The sequence below is a fragment of the Hylaeus anthracinus genome, unplaced genomic scaffold, assembly GCF_026225885.1.
Source record: "Hylaeus anthracinus isolate JK02 unplaced genomic scaffold, UHH_iyHylAnth1.0_haploid 0, whole genome shotgun sequence".
NCBI lineage: Eukaryota > Metazoa > Arthropoda > Insecta > Hymenoptera > Colletidae > Hylaeus > Hylaeus anthracinus.
Window position 1 is genome coordinate 1,446,890 of NW_026533254.1, and position 20,826 is coordinate 1,467,715.

The 20,826-nt window shown below is 33.9% G+C and overlaps 2 protein-coding genes across 4 annotated transcripts in view; both read right to left on the bottom strand.

Annotated features, from left to right (window-relative positions):
- Positions 1–9,714, bottom strand: part of LOC128888573 (uncharacterized) — a 100,653-nt gene extending 90,939 nt beyond the window's left edge. Inside the window, exon 1 of one of the 3 annotated variants that reach the window (XM_054145606.1) lies at positions 9,222–9,714. In XM_054145606.1, the coding sequence (XP_054001581.1) occupies positions 9,222–9,280 (59 nt within the window). In that variant the 5' untranslated portion in view covers positions 9,281–9,714. Of the gene's footprint in view, positions 1–8,905; positions 9,154–9,221 lie in introns of those variants that run through there. The other 2 variants (XM_054145694.1, XM_054145758.1) reach the window with 2 other exon arrangements.
- Positions 9,715–14,566: 4,852 nt separating this feature from the next.
- Positions 14,567–19,272, bottom strand: LOC128893612 (dnaJ homolog subfamily C member 8). The gene is made up of 6 exons (XM_054154747.1): positions 19,129–19,272; positions 18,621–18,779; positions 18,477–18,543; positions 18,321–18,415; positions 18,114–18,253; positions 14,567–18,024 (listed from the first exon to the last, which is right to left on the bottom strand). The coding sequence occupies exons 1-6, from the start codon at positions 19,204–19,206 to the stop codon at positions 17,790–17,792; spliced, it is 774 nt and encodes a 257-aa protein (XP_054010722.1). The 5' UTR covers positions 19,207–19,272; the 3' UTR covers positions 14,567–17,789.
- Positions 19,273–20,826: the final 1,554 nt, after the last annotated feature.

Consider the following 20,826-nt stretch of genomic DNA (forward strand, 5'->3'; position numbering starts at 1 on the left):
CAGTGCGTTTATGACTACAATCGTTAAGTCGTAAATATGACTGTTCAGTTGAATGACACACTTTATCAAGGCTAATCGATGTTAGGAGATTACGTTTAAAATAATTGTGATTATTAGGTGTACAAATAAGTTCGGTGCCTTTACATATATTCAGCTGTAATTATTTTATAATTACATTTCAAATTAAAATTTTTTTCCGCCGATCGGTGTCTTAAGGTATTAGCTTCACGCTACTAAATTTACTATGTAACTTTAACCTAATTAGTATATAACTTCGAAAAACAATACTTCGCATCATGACGTTTCAGAAAGAGCACATTAGATACTGTATTCTTTTTGCATTGGAGTTGAAGAAAATAAAAAAAAGTAAATATACATGTCTAATTGAGTAACCTCCTCCTTTTTGAATCGGTTCAAAAATGCTGCTGAGGCTACAAAAATGATTCTCATTCATGCGGCATACTCTCCAGATATGGTTTTCTCAGATGACCATCTTTTTCGCTCGCTACAACGCCACTTAGTTGATTCTAATTTCAGATCTTTCCAAGAAGTCGAAAAAAGCATTATTGAGTTTATTGAATCAAAACCACCATCTTTATATAGAAACGGAATCCGCCAACTAGCCAAAAAGTGGAAGAAGTGTGTAGAAAGTAATGGTGATTACTTTGAAACATAACGTGTATTCCGTTTTCTTATAAATAAACATCGAATATATGATAAAAAAGCACCGAACTTATTTGTACATCTAATATATTATTTCAATGTAAAATTGGGGCAAATTTTACAGAAATTACTTTTAAACGATTCTTTCACACACTTTTTTGCATATCGTCGAAGAAATATAATGATTTAATCATTTCAGGTCCTTCACCTTGTACATCGCACTTATCTGTTTCTTCGAGATACAATTTTTTTAAATGCACCGTATAGAATTTATAGGAACTTTACGAATTTTCTTTTAAAGAAGTTTCAAATTCTTAGCTGTCTGCAAATGGTTGCTGTCGAAAATATTTATTGCATTAGTGTATCTCGTTAGATGTTTCGTCGGTATACAGGGTATCCAAATTGAAGAAGGCCATCTAAATATCCCTCTTGATTTTGATGATATAGAAATTGCATTCAATGATTTTGGAGGAGAAATGCCATAGAAGAAAAATTTAATTATTGAACTTGATTTCTTCATGTTTTCTTAAGGTAGTTGTTCCGTGGATTTATTTAATGTAGGATTTTAACAAAAATTCACTCGATTGTTATTTGATTAAATATGTATCATATGAGCCTATTTCGAATTGAATTGACCACCTCAATTTATATGAAAAACGACAATAAAGTTTTGTAATTTTAACACAAACCCTTATGGAACACACAGATTTTCACGCGAATTTTTTCAATTTAAATCAAAATGTTTGAATTAATATTCGAATGATCCTGATCGCCATATTCGAGATATTAATAATTATCGTTCGACTATTGGTAACGACAGCTGGTACGAGTTCTTGATGTTAAAATTTGCTTCTCGCTTTTTTAAAGAATATTTTCAAGAAATATCGTATCCTTTGAAAAAGACCATGTTTTTTAGAGTAGAATTCAAAGAAAAAAGGGATGCTCCTTTTTGTTATGGAGTAACGTGTAGTTTATTTAATAATAGTAAATACCAACCTAATAAACTAGAGGTACTAATGACAATGATTCTCGCTAAAGTATTTTACAGTGACATTCTTGCAATCACGGTAAATCCTTTTGCGGATGCACCAGGAAGAGTGGTCCTGCCGCCATTTTCCGTAAATGGTACACCTCGAGGAGGAAACGAGTATCCGGTTATCTGTTCTGGTATACGAAGATGACGTGTTACGTCGAGTTTTGTAAATGCAGTTTATCCATCGTTAATATCTATCTATCCAGATTAATACTGTTTCACGATTATACAGCAGACTTGGGTATATTTTAATTGAAATTAAAATAAGAAATAAGTATTTGAAATAATTTATTTCTTCTTTATTAGGAACAATTCATTTTAGCAAATGCTCAAGCTGATGTCCGTTAATTTCAACACATTTCTGTAAACAATCAGAAGAACGACTACAAATCAATGAACGATTCTCTAGTCCTTTTTATAACGTACCTACACCCCCACATTTATTTTCGATATGTTTATATTGCATTAGCGAACATATTTTCTTAAGAGTTTTTTTTTAATATCACATTAATAATAATAAAAAACTATAGAGATAACTAGATAATGTTAAAATTTCTTTTACCAAATTTGGATATTATTAATTTCTTCATTGTATCTGAAGTAATATTATCTCATTTATTTTGTAATACCTCGCCATAAATGTTTTTTGAACATTCTTTCTGAACTTTTCTACCTAAACGATCCCATAGTTCCATTATAAAATTGAACATGGCACTCAAAACATTTGATATTATTAAATGTTAAATACACATTCAATATAAAATTTAGCAACAAAAGTTGTATATTAATAATTTACCGTGTATATTAATTATTCGTTGAAGGTAGTAAGTATCCACATATTTATGAACGAGGGTGTACATGTGATTGTATAGATTTTCATATACTCGAATTTGAAATTATTACATTATTTTCACGTTAAAAATTCTCAAAAAGTAGCGTCTTTTCGATAATTACGCACGTTAAGAGTTCCTAATTGACAGTAGGATCCTTCCACTCCGCGCAAGATATATGAAAATACAGTGATGACAAGTTTTCAATTTATTAACAAAAAAAGTGGAGCGGAAACGGGGAGAAGCGTGTCTACCTTCAAAGCTATCCTTGCAATTGCACTCTGTCATTTAGACTTCACGCAACGCGGAACAATAGCTTTCCCATTATTAAAATAATTAATTATTAGAGGCATAATAAGGGGCAAGTAACTATTACGTTTCGTTTTATTCAATACATTTCTACCCGACCTGGCTTGTGCTTCGTGAAACATGAAATCATCGGATAGGTGATTTCCTATACAATGTTCTCCGTACAGTATACCAGCCACTTTTATCTGATGTACGTATGAAAATGAAAATCAGCCCATTACACGGCCAATTTCACTCGTAGTTTGTAACTGACTCGATGGTTCGGAATTCCTAGTCGAATCACAAAAGAAAATTAAATTATTGCGCAGAAAATTTCTCTTGCTATCAATATTGCATATTCAGCATCATTATTTCGCGTCCTAACTACAGTTGATTATCCTGAATCTACTTCTTATTATTGCGTAACCTTTTGATATCAATCGACGACATTCTTATTTCTTATTTAATTTTGTTCGAATCTACCAATCATTTTCTGTAACACGCAAGTTTAACCCTAGGTATAAGGAAAATTTAATAATGAGTGTTGGCCATAGAAACTCGTTATCCGATCATTTAAAGCAACTAGATATTATTATTCATAGCGTCATTTTTTAGATATGTTAAAACTACCGAAGTTAATTAAAAGCAAAGTATCGTAAATGCTATATAGACAAAATAAAAGGATTGACACGATTATAAGATGTATAAATATAATATAAAATTGGTTTCATATGGTTGAATTGTAAAATTAGACGACATTTTTGTAAGGTTCAAATATAAATTCTGAAATCGTATAGTAATTGGTCCAGATTTGTGTCGAAAGTAAAAAGGTAGCACAAAACTCGGGATTTTCCTCCATTCCGCAGGAATATATGTTTATCGCGGGTCACAGAAATTGCACCGGCAATCGCCGCATGCAGTACAGGTATGTACGAACGCCGGAAATCCCGTTAGTCAACCTTAAGGTTTAAAATTCGTTCCTCCAAGTACTGCTTCGGGCTTACCTGTGCTTATGCACGTGAATTTCTCTTCAAACACAGTCAGATTCATTTATAGAGCCGAGTTTCTCTACAATAAACGAGAGAATCGGTGGACAATCAATCAAACATGTAATAATAAAACGTTTCCATTCTATTAATATTGTATAGGTTAAAGAATGCAGTATTAAGCGAAAAGAATGAAAATTATTGCATAGAAGTAAATATAGGTACAAGTTCGGTATAAAGATGAGATTCAGCTATGCAATGGTATTAACTCAATATTGAAAAAGACCATTTTTTCTAACGTGTTAGTAAATATTTATTGTGAAATTACCGAATCCCTTGTTTCACTTACACATACTTAATTCACCTGTATCCACCCTCAGTTACCTCTTCATCTCCCTATTTTAAATCCTGTCTTTCTTTTTCGATTTCGTCTAACTTTAAAGGCAATTTCATGTTATATTATATAATTTCTTTGATTTATTTTTGTATCTTGACATACGGCTCCGCTCATATGTACATTGACACTGTCTGAATTGAAATATATATCTTAAAAAAGTTACGAAACTATTAATGAATATCACTTATGTTTCTGTATTTAGATTGTATTCCATTAGAGAGCATATTTTATCAACAGTTTATTTAGTGTTCTATGAGTAATAATAAAAAACAATTCCATATTCTTTCCATTAATGTATCTCCCGTGTGCTCTTAAAAGTTTCTTTGCCAATCTTGATACCCTAGGTATTAATTCCTCATGTTTCTTAAGTAATATTATTCATTTCATTTTGTTATATCTCGCATAAATGTTTGTTAGATATTGGACATTTTCACCGAACTTTTCTATCTAAACGATCCCACAATTTCTATGAAATTTAATACACCACTCGAAACTTTGATATTATTAATCCTTTGGACTCGAAGCCTTTTTTCTGGTGTCTGTCAGCAACTCGAGATGTTTCTTAGCATTCTATTGGCATGAATTCTAAGCTATCTAGATTTGAAAATAAGGTCATCTTTACCTAAGCGACAATCATTTTATCGATACTTCGAGCTCCAAAGAAATTGAACCTAAAGAAAGGTATTGTAGATTAGGTATTGTAGATTTGCTGCGTGAAACCTAATGGTGACTGAGAGTCACCTCTCCAGTGCAAAGGGTTAAATATTATTAAATACACATCTGAAACAGAATTTAGCAGCAAAAAATTGTACAGTAATAATTCATGATGTATATTAGTTATTCATTAAAAGTGCCGAATGTCCACATAATTATGGACTGGGGTGTATTACGCTTAAAAGAGGCGTTGTTTAATCAATAAGAGTATGCATTTTGCACCGGCCTTAACCATATCCTTCATTAACAATTTTTTTAGAGTTCCAGAGTTCACGAGGCAGGCTGTCCTACATTTTGAGAAACGTGTCTTTTTATAACGAATTACTTCTGCTTGTGGTTGTAAATATTATCTATGATTCCTAGAATACTCTTATGACTTTTCTTTGAATTACAAAAACTCTCCGTTCTCTTCCATAAGCATACTTCCCTATCAGCTAATGTCTTTCATATACTTCATGCCATTTGTCCATTTAGACAGAAACGATCAAGGAATCCTCTTTGCAATGATAAATTGTTTTTTTTTTGTAATAACTTGATATAAACTAAGAATTAGGTAAGATAGAAGGCTGATGGAAAGAAATAATGCCTGTTGATCGTGCGATAAATACTGAATAGAAATATAGGTATTTGGCAAAGGGATTTAATTCCCTAGCTCTTTGGTAGGTTAAAGCATTCATATTATTTCGTTATTAACTAGTTATAATATTCACATTATCTTACGTACGTAGAGATAATTTAGGTTACTAAGCATTTCAATAATCATGGGAGGGTTTACGAGTCAAAAACGTCACAAAAACGCATTAAAAACATGAATCATGATGCTAATTTTTAACAATTATTTGTAACAAATTGTAAAATCGCATAAGCTTCACATGCGAAGATTATTATTACGAGATTGTCTTGTGACGGTGTAAAGGATAAGTTTATAGCCTATTTTCTTTTTAAAACAACTTTAATATCACTTTTTATTATCAAAGTAATAACTTTCGTTGGTGCCCAAGGGAAAACGCTTTATATTTGTCTGGCAGTGAATGGATTAAAAGTGATCCTTTATTTATTTAGTACAACTGCACATGCAGTTTTCTCATTTATTATGGATTAGTTGCAATTTCAGCACGTCTAGCGCGACACACTGTTAGTGGAAACCGAATTCTTGTTTACTTCGAGCAATATAATTCGTCCCTGAAGAGGTTAATATGCATAGCAACGGCGTATACCTGTTTAACTGTTCCCAGAAAATAACACAAAACGTTGTGGGTATATTAGAAAGTGCTAATATAATATTTACATTCGAATAAATTTTCCTGTCCCGGGCAACGCCAGGTATTTCAGCTAGTGTACATATATGAATATCGCGAGTTCCTTATGCCTCCGTGTGAAAGCGCCATTCCACTCGACTTCAGTTATATGCTACGACATACAGAAAGACGAGACTCTCGTTCGCACGGAGGGTCACAGCTCACAGCTAGCCCTGAGGAAGCAGTCATTGACATTGAGAGAGAGAGGGGCAGAGAGACCATCGAAGAACGTGACTAATATCGCGATGCTACTTCTCTATATGGAAGCTTTTCGCATTTTCTATTCGCTAATAATCATTCGTAGTATTGTCGATCACGTGACCAATTTAAATCCAACACCATCAAAAAACGACGGACTCGAACCAGTGCTTTAGTTATTTTGCCACCTGAAATACACCTACCATGTTCCTCGATCATTCTCTTTTATATATATAAATATGATTTTCATTTATTTTGTTAGATAGTTAATTCCATGCAGCAGTCATCTGTAGTGAGGATTTGCCGAAGAAATCTTTACTTCAATAGCACAAGAGTCCTAAAACGAAATGCACTTTATGGTGCATTTATGGAAGCTATGAGTGTCATCTAAAGCATTTATTAAATTTTCTACATAAATGATTATATGATCTCTTTGAATGAGCCATTTGTGAGCCTATTTATGAAAAATAAAAATATATTTTGCTAACCCTTCGTATAGTACCCTCGGTAATCCTAGTTTAGGTCTTTTTAAAGTTTCAATGTTTCGTGTCTGACAAAAAGTATAGGTACTATACTTAGTATAGTATAGGATTATAAGTATAGGATTATATCTAACGGTGTGAAAAAAAGAAATACTTCACTTTACCTAATTTTTTCGTTTCACGGTACTATGTTTCATATTAATGCCTGTATGCAATACTGAGGATAGAATAGAGATATAATGATCATGGGCGATTATGGTAACAGATACATCAGATGAACTACACGACGGAGTAACACTGTTAACAGATAAACGCACATCATGCTCTGCTTGAAAACGATTCGATTACATGCTCCTAAATCTGTGAGGAATATTTCGGAGAGTGTTTCGTGGGAAAACTGCTGACGATGCAATGCAATCATTGCCACACAATAGATTATTCCTGTCAGTTGTTGAAGTACAGTATTATTTGAAATATTTCTCTTAAGTAGTTAAGAATCAATGTTGCTTGTTTATATAATAAATGAACCAAAAGGGAAAATAGCCGATCAAACATAGTTTCCACACATGTATATTCGAGTATTTTTCAGTATTTTATAAAATCAATTGAAAACAGAGAATATGAATATATAAGTTCAACCTAAGAGAATATACATATGTATACAGTATTAGATGATATACATATGTATGCATATACATGTATAACATATATGTATACATATGTATAGAGTAAAGAATATTTATATGTATACAGTATTAAATGATATACAAAACAAGTAAAAAGCATATGTTTATATGAGATCAAAATTATCCGTTTAGTACCAAACAGGACCTGCACAGCAAAGATTGAAACGTTTTAATATAATGCATTCGATTCACGCTCGTTTCGCAATCTTTCCTTTGAATTGATTTTTATTTATCGATTGCTATTAACAACCGCTAGAGTTACCAGTTTTGGTTAATTAGCATGGTTGCTCCAAAATGATCTGAACGTTGAATAGCAATTATTTTGTATTTTAGGTTGCCTAGCTGGTTGAAAAGCTCTGGATAATATCAAAACAGGTTTCTCGCAAACGTCTTACTCCCGACGGTTCAGTATTCGACAGTCTGGTTTGTGCTCGTCGAGGTTTATTGCCTCGAGCAGCGTAGAAAGTATAAGGCAAATCGTTTCGATAAACCGTAAACGACGGTGTGATGCGAGGAATGTAAATAAGATTTGGTCCTACAGTCAGTCCTTGATAACCGTACGTCACAGTATTTATCCCCTAGTGGAATTCACGTACCGTGATAAAAACAAACCGAGAAACCTCGGAAGAACGTACGTATAAATTCCACGCGAGAGTCTGAACGCTTCGTAAACTCTGCGCAAGGAACAACTGATTGAATGGAATTCCGAACGAGCGATTCGACATCCTGTCAGTCATACGAGCAATCAAACTTAACAGCCTCCTTCTTGGATGGGCGAACTTTATTTTGCTAAAGAGATTGAAAGATCTCTGGATTCTTTGGTCTTTCGTGCGTAGATATATTCATTAGAAAATCAACTTTTCGATCTACGTGGAAGGCCCTTTTTATATTATCGATCCTCATCTTGTGTACTCGATGCTTTCTTAAATTTAACTTAATTCACAAATATCTGCTTACAATGATAACATTTAAGGAAATGTTAGATGATACAAATAAAACAAGTCTTTTAAGAGAAACATTTAGACTTAAAGATAATATTTAAAGATAATAGTTGTTGGACAAAATGTGAAAACAATATCCTAAAAATTTCCACGGATATCGTACACAACATCAATCTCCCATTACTTATAACTACTCCGAATTTCATAAACACGATTCCTTTATAAGAATACTTTCTTCCGTACGTATTCGTGTCGTAAAAAATGATACCTAATCGATCAAACGAGGAGAACCGCAAAGTACAGTCGAAACGTAACGTCAACCTCTGCACGTTAAATACACGAGAGTCGTAAAAGTATGAATTACATCACCGTTACCGTTATTTACTTACTGGAAAGGCTGAAACATTGAATTCCCGATAAACTACCTCTGCTCGGAAGAACCAAAGAATCGGCGATCTTTTACCGATTCCTTCAATCACAGCTCCCTCTTCGATCACGTACAAGAGTGTTCCCGAAGCGAGGAACGCGTAAACGAAACCTCGAGGCGAGCATTCCAGGCCGATCTTCCGGAACAATCACTCGTATCACTCGTATCCATCGTTCACACGTAACCTTCCACACTCGAACGAGGAGACCGTTGGTAGCTAGTTAGCTCGCCGATCGCCGATTAACCGGAAAGTTAAGGACACTTTAATCGAACGTTACCCTTGCTCCTCTTCGGTAGGTCCCTGTTGCGCGATGCGAAACACGTCTGTCGTCGACATGGTGCTCCGCTGGCCAGCCACGCTACGTTGACACCCGATCACCGGTCACATATCGACGATATCGAACTCCGCGCATCCGACGTCGATGGATGATATTTCTCACCGATTCGAATCGACGCAACTGATGCCGCGCGCTCGCTCGATCCACGTGTGAACGCGCGCAAGCCGTGCAAGTTAAATACGTGTCCAGGTTGGCTGGCGCCCGTCAAGGCCTGGCTTCGCTGCCGCCGGGAGCGGTGTGCTCGGCTCTGGGGGCCTGTGCACGCGAGATCGGCACCGCAACAGGTTGCTGGATCCACGGATTTTCCACGATCCAGCGACGGTATCGAAGCACGATCGAAAAACCAGCGAAGAGCGACGGGCCGATCGACTCGCTGCAGTCCCGCGTAGTGTCGCGACGAGAACCGCTCGCGCCGCACCTTTGCCTCCGTTGCCGCTGTTCTCTTCTAAGTATCTACCTGTACGCTCTGCACACACGCACGCACACCACCATTTTTCTTTCACCTGTGTGCGCGCCGTACGCGTCCGTGGACGCTTACCTGTCTGCTACGGATGAAACGCGTTCCTTCTACCTGCGCGCACTCACACGTAAGCACGCGTGTAAGATTCGTGGGGATGCTACTAGCGATGGGAGCGAGCACCTTGCGAGCTTTCTGTGTTTAAGAATACGTACTATCAAACCACGATTAAAAAACACAATAGTTTACGGTCGTCGCGTATATTCATCCCTTACACTGTTTTTCGGTATATCCGAGTATGGCGGAATACACGCGTTAAATAAGCTAACCGTGTACTTGTTCTTTGCCGTAATTCGTCCTTATCAAAGGAAATAATCATTCATCTTCCGTCTTTGAAAATGTATTGGAATTCATGACACATTTCGTGATTTTTGATCGACGGTCAGATGAAGGTCAACATATTTTATGTCACTGAATTAATTTTTTTTATAAGCTACAACACTGTGGCAATGAAAATTTGTTACCCATTAAAAATAATATCGATAATCTTGATATCTTGCAAAAAAAAAACTAACAAAAGAATTTATTGCTAATCGTATTTAATTCTTTGTATCGATCAATTCTTCCCCCGAACTCTTGCTCGTATTTTTTTCTAATATTTTCAATTTGATTCCTCCTATACTCCAAAATACTCCTAATAATACTCCTCAACTTTCAAAAGTTATTAAATGTCGCGAAAATCGGAAGAAAAAACAATATCCGTATAATTTAATTAATTATTTAATTAAATTAAATACTAAAAAATGTTTACTACGACGATATCATCTTTCACGTTTAATCGTAATTGTGGTGCTTTCATTTATAACAAGAATAATCGGATATATTCCGTACCATTTGTATCTTACTAAAAAACAAAATCCTACGCCTCTTCTTCATGAATGCATTATGAAATTTGAAGTGTACGACTTTTCAAGTTTCTTGACGTTATACAGTATAATTCTTGTATCATACAGCGAGGCTGCGCGCACCGATGCTTGTGTCGCGCGATGGACACACGTGTTTTTTGCGTACACACATCGGCGTCGGCTCGAAGCGGATGATGTTCCTTTCATTTGCATACTGTCCTAAGCGCGTACGATTCGGACGTCGACGCTAGACTACTACTTTCTTTCGCTTACGAGGAGAGCCTACGATCCAGACGAGCATTTTCTGATCGGGGTCAGGCCAGAGATGGACAAAATTCTTATCCAGATACAACATTTTACAATTTTTTATCCATTAAACCGAAATTACTATTTTTATCACAGAATTAAATATGTCATCGTCGAGAAATAAAAATTTATCTGTACATTTTCTTCGTCATCTATTTTATTCAAATAACACTATCTTTGAATCGGGATTTTCAATGATATTACGACCGTATATGTAGAAAATAATTAGACGTTATTTTTATATACCGACAATACAGATACCTATTCGGATTTCCTATAACTTATTCTACTTTTGTCTCATACGTATCAAATGTAATATATTTGCTCTACATGTTCCGACGAAAACTATTAACTAATTGATTTGCGAAAATATTAGCTATAATTATTATTAATCGATATTGAATGTTACTCAGGACAGTAAGGAAACATTTCGAAAAACAGTAGATTGTTTACAAAGAATCTAGTTACTGCTGAAATTCTATAAATATAGATTCCATCATAGTTAAATAGAATTATAAGAATGTCGTTTCTAAACATTAACTGTTCGCTATGCTCGATGGGGGAATAGTAGGAAAGTACGTAGAGTTAAAATGCAAGCGTTAGATTTCGCGAGGTTCCCTCTGTTAGTTGGAGAACGCTCACGAGGACTTGTTCCTTTCCGCTACCGTCGATGTCAACAACGTGCAGACGTTGGGTCCTTCGTTTGCGCAGGAATGTGTAAGCGCATTTCTTTCTGCCGTCCACACCGATACGTTCAGTTATAAGAGTTTCCTCGTGATCGTGCACGTTCAGACGTATTTCCGCCTTACCTGTGCGCCACGGCAGACACACACCCACCTCGGTTGCATTTGTGCAACGGTTCACGTACACAAACACATCCAACTGTTCATTTGTGAGAGGCGACAGGACGAACACGAACACGTTCCTTTGGCTGAGGTATACGCGCAGAAATAACACTTCTTCGAGCTGTGTGAGCGATACTACAAAGAGAAACGGTTTCCTCTCGTTTACGTGTCGATTCTTATACGTCGATATTTATCCCGACTTTATGTGTAAACGGACACAGGCACGTTTCCTCACCTGTGCACACACGCAACGGTAAAAACTTGCTTGTTATGTATATATGCGGATCAGCTACTCGGATACAGAGCTCTTTTGGGACGGGCGCATCGCGATATGCAGCAAACGCGGGTGACTTTACGAACTCTAGACAAAGATGGGCGATATTTTATTTAAATAATAGATGATGAATAAACCTGACTACAAACTATAGCGGTTTAGCAGTTGAATTAGGGTTTATTTGGTTGTTCGAACTGTAATTCTTCTTGAAAGAGTAAAAGGTTATTTATCGTTTATTCGTTATTTAAAATTTGTACGATGATAAAAACTTGGTCACCTTTAACTCAATGTTGCTTATGGTAGTATAATTGACTGCGAACTTTACGCGTTTACCGTGTATGCGATTATGAACAAAACATATGCTAAGTGTATGCAAAAGATTTGCACTTATGTAGGTAAAATGAAATATTAATGTTATGGTAATTAATTTGTAAAATATATTTCGCATACACTTTAGTATACATTAATTTTAGTTTTGAGGAAGAAAGTGATCCTAAACTATTAATTAATAATTTCTTACTCTGAAATATTTTTAGAAATTTCTAAACAGTGCTAGTTCAATTTATACAACTGTGTAGATTTTTTAATTCTTAACAGAATAATTTTTTTAACTTTAAGATTATTTACAAATATGTTTAAAATACGTTAAAAATATTTTAAAGTAGGAAATTATTGATCGATTATTTGCAATCGTTATCTTGCTCAAAACTAAAATTATGACAGGTTCTTACTCAATTTCTTATGTAGTATTAAATGTTATTCCAGATAATCTTTAACTTAGTTACATGGTTCCATGTAAAGACTATATAATGGATTAAAAGAAGATGATTTCTCTAAACTGAAAATGTTAGTAAAATTTGATATTATGTCACTTTTATCCCACTTTCTCCTTTTCTAATCATCGCTGCTTCTTTAATGTCTCTTTCTTTGTTGCAAACTCTAAAGCATGTAATCTATAATTTTACTTACGACATGCAGTTTCTCCACGAATAAAGTTCCGGGATACTTTATGTAATAATTACTTAATGAAACCATTCATTTGTAACATGGCTGCATCGTCTTAGTACGCGTACCATTTTCAACGCTAATTTTTTATATGCCTCTTACACAAACGATTAATAGTACTTACACTATTGCCGCGTATGTACTTTATACACGTCTATTTATTGTCACTAAAATTATAAATAAGAATAATTCAAATTATTATTTAAAAAGAATTTAAATATTTTTAAATTGTATTAAGAAACAACAAACATGTTTATGAACATGCATTTTGAAACAGACGACCAGAATTATTATAATCAATACATTCTTTGAATGTATGTACTTTCATTTTTAATAATAGTAAAAGCGTTAATGTTTATGGTAACGCTAACGGTAAGTAAATTCTTAATCGATTAAATAAATAAATAAGATGTATTCGTACGTGTTTAGCTTTGGTTAATGGAGTTTAGTATGCTTGTCAGGTGAACACTCCGGATGGAAGTGTACAGTCACGTATGGTAAATGTAACCGTAACTCGATGGAACTACTTCGAAATACACGAAGTCGACAAATTCATAATAAATTAAATATTTACTTTTAGAGTTTTTCCAATTATGTTTAGGATCATTTCGATGCTATAAGATTATGTCAATTTTTAACATCGCACGACGAATGAGTCGTTATTCCGACATATGCATTTTTTATTTTTTAAATAAATTGAGTTGTCATTTTCATTTGCTATAACTGGAATAGTATGTAAACAAAATAGAACGTACTTATATGCTAGCATCCTTAGTATTGTTCAAATATTATTTTAACACATGCATGCCATGAGAGATCAAGAAAAATAAAACAATTATTATCATGTTCTTTTGAAAAAATTTTAAAACATATAATATTAAATATACAAAATCATAAATGAACGATTAACTGTATACAATTGTCTGAATCAAATATCCATGAGAAAATTAGAAAATATGTTAGTAAATACTAATTATGAGTATATTATGATAATAAAATTTTAATTTTATTCAATTCAGTTTTAATAATTGAATTTTATTGAGTTAAAATTATGAAACATGATAATGTCTGAACAATGGAAAATATTATTATTAGAATTTTTCCTCTTTAAGATTGCAAACATATTTGAATTTTCATTCATTGTAGACCGAGCAACATTAATCGATTCTCTCCCTATTCTATTTCAATAAACTTTCAATTGTTGCGCGATTCAAGCGCTGGATGGTTAAATTGTAGCTGGAAAACAGTTGACAATAGCTTCGCAATATTTAAAATTTACAGGGTGCAGACAATTAACGTCTGTGTTCGAATTTCCAAAGCTTTTAATTCTTGATTTGCATCTTTCATCCATCGAATTTATTCACGTTCATTTATTTCATCAGAAGACATTAGCGTTAATAAATTCGGAATAATATATATTTAATAAATTTTGTCACGTAAATGTTGACATATACTTGATAGAGGCTGAGTGGTGCTATTAAATGATTTATGTATACTTCGTATGTATTGTATTTACATTTATATCTTATGGACGTCATAACATACAAGACGAATATATTAATAATGAATGGTTCAACTAAGTAAGGAACAATACAAATAATCAATGATCGTTGATGCTTTAGTATACAAATGTGAAGCGAATTTCTTCTTCTATTAAATAATACTACCATGTACTCGAGCATTTGATATACATACAGATGGATGAATAGTCGTAAATTGTATAAAAAAAATGTTGAAGATTTGCAAAGAATTCTGTCTACTGCAGAATTCTTACAGTTTAATTTATTATATTACACAACATAAAAAATTGCCATGTACGAAAATAAAAAATACGAGTAGATATTCATTGTTTATCACTTAGAATTGTATACTTGTTATAAATAAACGAGGCGTCTTTCCAGTGTGTATTATTTAATGTGTTACTCTGTATTATCTAATAGTGAACCGATTATCGATACTACGCTGATGTACAAAACGATATTAATGGAGTTTATGGCATCGTACAACAGAAAACCCACACTGATACTGCATGAAATAATAATAATAATAAACCTTGACATTCTTGATTCGCAATGAATTATAAAAAAGACGAAACGCTACAAATCAGTTTCGTTTCACTTGATCACTTATGCTGTTTAATATCATTAATGAAAGTTTTTTCCTACGATTCTTCACGTTCATTCCCGTCGGCACTTGTACGACATTGACTTTCATATGTTAATAACGCTATCCAAAATGATTTGCAATGAGAAAACGCCTTAGAAATTTTTCTCCTTACAATAATCTTACAAATTACAATTGGACCAAGTGTACGTTGAGATGTAACATTTGTTACTCGATAACGTATCGAACACCGGAAGTCATGATTACATGGCCCGTTAAGTTATTCTGATAACAGCAATACTAAAAATTATAACTGTATCATTCCATTTGAAATATCCTATAAAATGAGAACAAAAATGTAGTATGTTTTCATCATACTTTGAGCATCGAATGAAATATATATTTAAAAAACACATTAAAATAACCGGAATGGGTAATTAAAATGTTTTGTACGTTAATATGGCTAACGTGTTAAACTTAAACGCGGTGATTGATTATTGCTGTGGAAATAAATGAATTGATAATAAACAAAAAATGAAGCAACCGAGGAAAAATAAACTGCCAAGGAAATTGTGATTTTATCTGCTTCATGTGAGTATAACATACAGACATAAAACATCGTGAAATATAAACATAATGTGACGGGATGTTACATGGTACATAGTACTTTGTGCAGTTATAGCACTAATATGTAACAATGTCGAGTTTTCTTGGGATATATAAACAGAGATTATGTTCTATACAAGGAAACATATTTTTATACTTATCTATCGTAATTAAAAAAAATGTATTATAATATTAGGATATAATTAGCATTCATTCAATGACCGATTATCGTTTCGATATGTGTAAACTTTTCACAGCAATTTGAAAGGATTTGAAAAGCTAAGAAATGTTTCTTTTTCATTTAAGCATCACGTCATTTAATTGTACATTTGAGATAAAAATATGATATATATGTGTGTATATATATGTATACATGTACAGTGATTTTCATAAAGCGATCGACATGATCATCTCTGTTTAAAGACAAATTTTAAAATGTGTTTTGTTCGAAGAAATGCTATTTTCAGAGGCTACAACTATCTTTTGTATTGAGAGTTCTTTGATATCCTCGAATTTAAGAGATAATTACGTTGATGACTTCATAAGAATTACTCGGTACATAATAAACTTTGTTATATATTACATTTGTTATGCAACAATATATGCTATAAATGTAGACTGTCTTAAAGATGAATTTGCCGAAGCTTCCCCCCCCCCTCTCGCTCCGATTTTGATGACATAAAAATATGTTGTTATTTTGAACAACTTTTCCCTAGTATATGGTGGTCGGATTTAGTTTTTCGAGACAGGTATTTGCAAAAATGTTCAGTATTATTAGGCTATACGTAGCGGCGCAAGGCTCGTGTAGCAGATCGCAATTTCTTGTTTACTGTTTTTGTAAACGCAGTGAACACAGTAAAGTCGTTCTAAAAGTTTGTATATTATGCGCAATAACATTTATACATTTTGGACAACTTTTCTCGCTTCGTGTAAGTGGTGGCTCATTTTAGTTTTTGAGTTATAATATCTTTTGAACATCTTGACCTACACGTTATCGCCTGATTGTTCGGACCATAGTAAACACGAAGGTAGGAAGTCCGAATGAAGTACCACGAGCGAGACTCGTGCTTATTGTTTATGGCCCAAATTCCTGACCACGAGTCTCACTCGTGGTTGTAGGCCAAAGGGTTAAACATTTTACCTGTCCCTAAAGAATTGATGCATTCTTCAACCAAGTTACTAAATTTCAATTTGAACTATATGTACAGCGACAATGACTTAAAGGTAGAGAAAAATGGAGCCCAAACTTTACATATTGTAGCACACCTCGCAGTTGTGTAAATACATGGTTATTCTGAGAAATGTCAACGCGCAACAGTTGGACCCTCGCAACCCTCGACCGGGGGTAAGTCCCCGGGCCGCTATTTTACTCTAACTTTAAGTAAGATATTATATCTCGAAAACTTAAACCAATCGCCGCTTAGATGTATCGAGAAACGTTGTTTAGAATTATGTCCTTGCCAACATATTTCAAGGTCATCAAAATCGGAGGTGGAGAGGGTTTTCGGTAACCTCGTCACCTTCAGTTTTTATACATATCGACCAGTATTATTCATATAATTTTGAAATAATTTGTCACATTAAGATTGTACATTACGATTTAACTTAATCAGGCCATGTAAACGTATCACAACTATGTATCCACTCACACACACGCGCGCACACACACACACATATATTCCGCAAACACGCCAATAACTCTTGGAAGATGCACATACATTATTCATTTTCATACTTTGTTACTCAACTTACTAGTCGCTTTTTTTATAACACACTCTCTATTTTGACACGAGATTGAACATATTTTTAACTAGCTTCGAATCACAACTTTTTAATTAACAAATTAATTAAAAATGAGAACAATTCCGATTGGTTTTGATGAACTTAGTGATTTGATGTCACACGATGAAAACATGCTACTCAAACTACTTTCACTTTACAAGGAATATGAAACACCATGTCAAATGAAAGAATCTATGTCAGGCATCAGGAACAAGAATTGTTTAATTATCGTGATTCAGCTTTCGTTTTTGGAGGCCTGAATGCTTTCAATTTCTTGGCCTTTTTTTGTTTTGTAGCACTAGAACCGGACTGAAAAGCTTTCCAGCTATCAACTCTTGATTGTCGCGACTCTTCGAAATTTTTTTGCCACTCACGTTCTAACGCAGCTTGCGCTTCCGCTGATAACTCTTCTTCTCGTTTCCTTTTACGTTGTTCCGCATCTCTAGTAGCTAATTCTCTCCTACGCAAAGTAAATCAACAATATTATTAATCCTAAAATCATAAATCTCATGTCTGTAGACAATATTTAATATTTGAATGATTACAAACCTTCTTCGCTCCATATCAGCAAAGAGTTTCATCGTCATAACCCAAACAGCATGTCCGTAACCTTCTTCAGATTCTTCTTCGAGCATGCTGGAACCTTCAGCTTTTCCTTCTTTTTTTAATTTCTTTTTCTTCTCTGCAATCTAATAAATCTTTCAGTAATATACAGATCTCTATAAACAAATAAAAGTTCTATGTCTTGATGTATACCATGTGATCGGTACGGGCTTTAGCTTCTTCGATGACATCCATACATTTTGCTCTAGTTTCCTCATTCTCCAGTGTTTTCCATGCCTTATTAACAACTGTAAGGAATAGAAGAATATTAACAATTTTCCATTGGAATTTCTGACAAAAAATACATACTCTCGAATGCTTGTTGTGCACGCTCTGCATCATCTTGATTTTTATCAGGATGTACAAGAATCGACATCTAGAAAATACAAGTAGTTTAGTAACATGTATTTCGATACGTGCATGTAAACAAAAAACAAAGTATTATTAACTCACGCGTCGGTATTTCTTCTTGGTTTCCTCTATAGATGTAGTTGGGTCAATTTGTAACACTTCAAAGGGATTTAAATTAAAGTAAGACGATCCAGGCCGAAGTAATCTGTCGATCTGCTGTTTAGGAGTTAATACTGAATCCCTTTTTTCTATTTCTTTCACCTAAACAAAAGCAGCATTCCCTAAAGTTCAGGAAAACAACTATTTGTTTGGAACGCGCATACATTCGTATAGGTTAGATTTATTTGTAACCAAAACGGCATGAGAAACTATATTGTTCACAATCTTCAAACGGTATTAGGCATTGCTTATTAAATAAAAAACAACTGTAACCTGTACACTGTCTCAAAGGTGTATTTATTGTTTCGGCTAAATGGATGTAAATTGACGTTTGTTAACCCTTAAAACGAGATATGCGTGTTTACGGTTATATAATCAAGAATTATATCAAAAACTGAATTGCACGCGGGAAAATTATAACAGTATGTTCTCAGTTGAAATATTAACATACTTCCGTATAAAATTCGTTGAATTCATCCTCTTTCTTTGTTGGATTTTCACTGGATATACTCGAGTTGGTAGCAGCCATCTTGATGGTCACTAACTTCCATATTAATAGTGGTGCCGCCTATTAGCGTGTGGTCGGAGTAATTGTTGTTGTTTGTTTATTTAAGGAATTTAATGCAAAAATCACTCATCGCCGCATATAGATTTATTCGATTCAGCAGTACCGCAGTAACTTGTATAATCTAAAGTAAAATTTAACAATCGTTATACTTAGTAAAATTAGCATATAATCATTTATGAAATCAACAAATGCGCAAATTTTTCGTGCTTCTACGAAGTGATCAATAGATTTATAAAAGTAATTTGTACTCGTAAGACTTAATTGAAATATGATTGAGTAGGAGGGTTTAATGAAATTTCAAAGAATCGTTTAAAATTTTATAATATTTTATTAACAAAGCTTAACAACCAATAAACAAGTAAAGTTTCCTTTTAGCGGTAACAAAGATGTATTAGATGAAATTAAAGTTATACATTCAATATACATTATAGCGTAAATTTGTGTTCAAATGAAGAGACTAAAGTCTAATGTTTAATACTAGTCTAGCATATACATAGAACTACTTGCTATCTTCCGTCAGGAAACATAGAATGCGTAAACGGGAAGGTGTAAATACTAGTACTACGTTATAATATCTAACATACGTTACGTTTGTCTAATCTAGCATGGTATCTAGCAGCTAGTCGTTTACTATTGAACACCGTTCGTACATAAACGCATAACTTTTGAAGTAAACTATGGGGGTACGGGGGACCAGTCTGTTTAAGAAACGCGATTACAAACACACATTTTCCGTGTAACATTTTTCCTGCTTACTAACATACGTCACGTTCATTTGTTAACTAGTAACACGAATTGCAAACTAATTAGTTTACTTACATCGACAATGCGCGATTTGTTCTCTATTTCCTACTTTCCCTTCAAGGAATCTTAACGCACCTGTTGCTACCAGAACGCTATTATCGTACGAGAAACTTAACTGCGTGAGTAGTTTCATTCGTAAAAACGAATGTTTCAAAAATCGATAAGTACGACAAGTAATCAGTAAGAATCGCGGAACTATTTTCATCGCAACGATTTTATTTATTTTCTTTTTCTAATTTATGATTGTTAGGTGATTCAAATTTATCCGGTTACGGCGAATAATTTTATGGTATGAAACAGGAAGGACTTCATCAACGAAGTCGTTAAGATTCCATTTCATTAACGAAGCAGTTATTAAAACATCAAAAACAGTAGCTGAACACGAAACAGTTAGGACATCGATGGTTTTCTTTTTGGCGAGTGATAGTACAAATTGGAGCATGAGTGTTCGGTCCTGATGGGAACGGAGTACTCCGCCGATTTAGTATAGTCGTTAGAAGGAATCTTTATGTGCTCGTAAATTGAAACATTGGTTATTACGTTATTGGCACAATCGATCCTTTAGAAAACAAAGTTCCTTTGTAAATGATCGCATGCTAGATCATATTGATTGTATTTTGTGGAAGGTTGTATGAGTTTGTTTGACCCCTTTTCGTTGTGAATACCTTCTTAGGGGTTTTCCAAACTGGAAAAATTCAAAACTCCTGACGATGATTGGTTTACCATAATATTTTCAATAAGTATTCTTGAATACTTTTAAACGTAAACCTCCACTTT

What these genes read in the sequence shown, in the direction of transcription:
- LOC128893612 (XM_054154747.1), bottom strand. Translation starts at nt 19,206, where the DNA reads ATGGCTGCTACCAACTCGAGTATATCCAGTGAAAATCCAACAAAGAAA. An exon ending in TGCACAACAAGCATTCGAGA is followed by an intron (nt 18,416 to 18,476) that starts GTATGTATTTTT and finishes TATTCCTTACAG; the next exon opens with TTGTTAATAAGGCATGGAAA. An exon ending in AAGCCCGTACCGATCACATG is followed by an intron (nt 18,254 to 18,320) that starts GTATACATCAAG and finishes AAGATTTATTAG; the next exon opens with ATTGCAGAGAAGAAAAAGAA.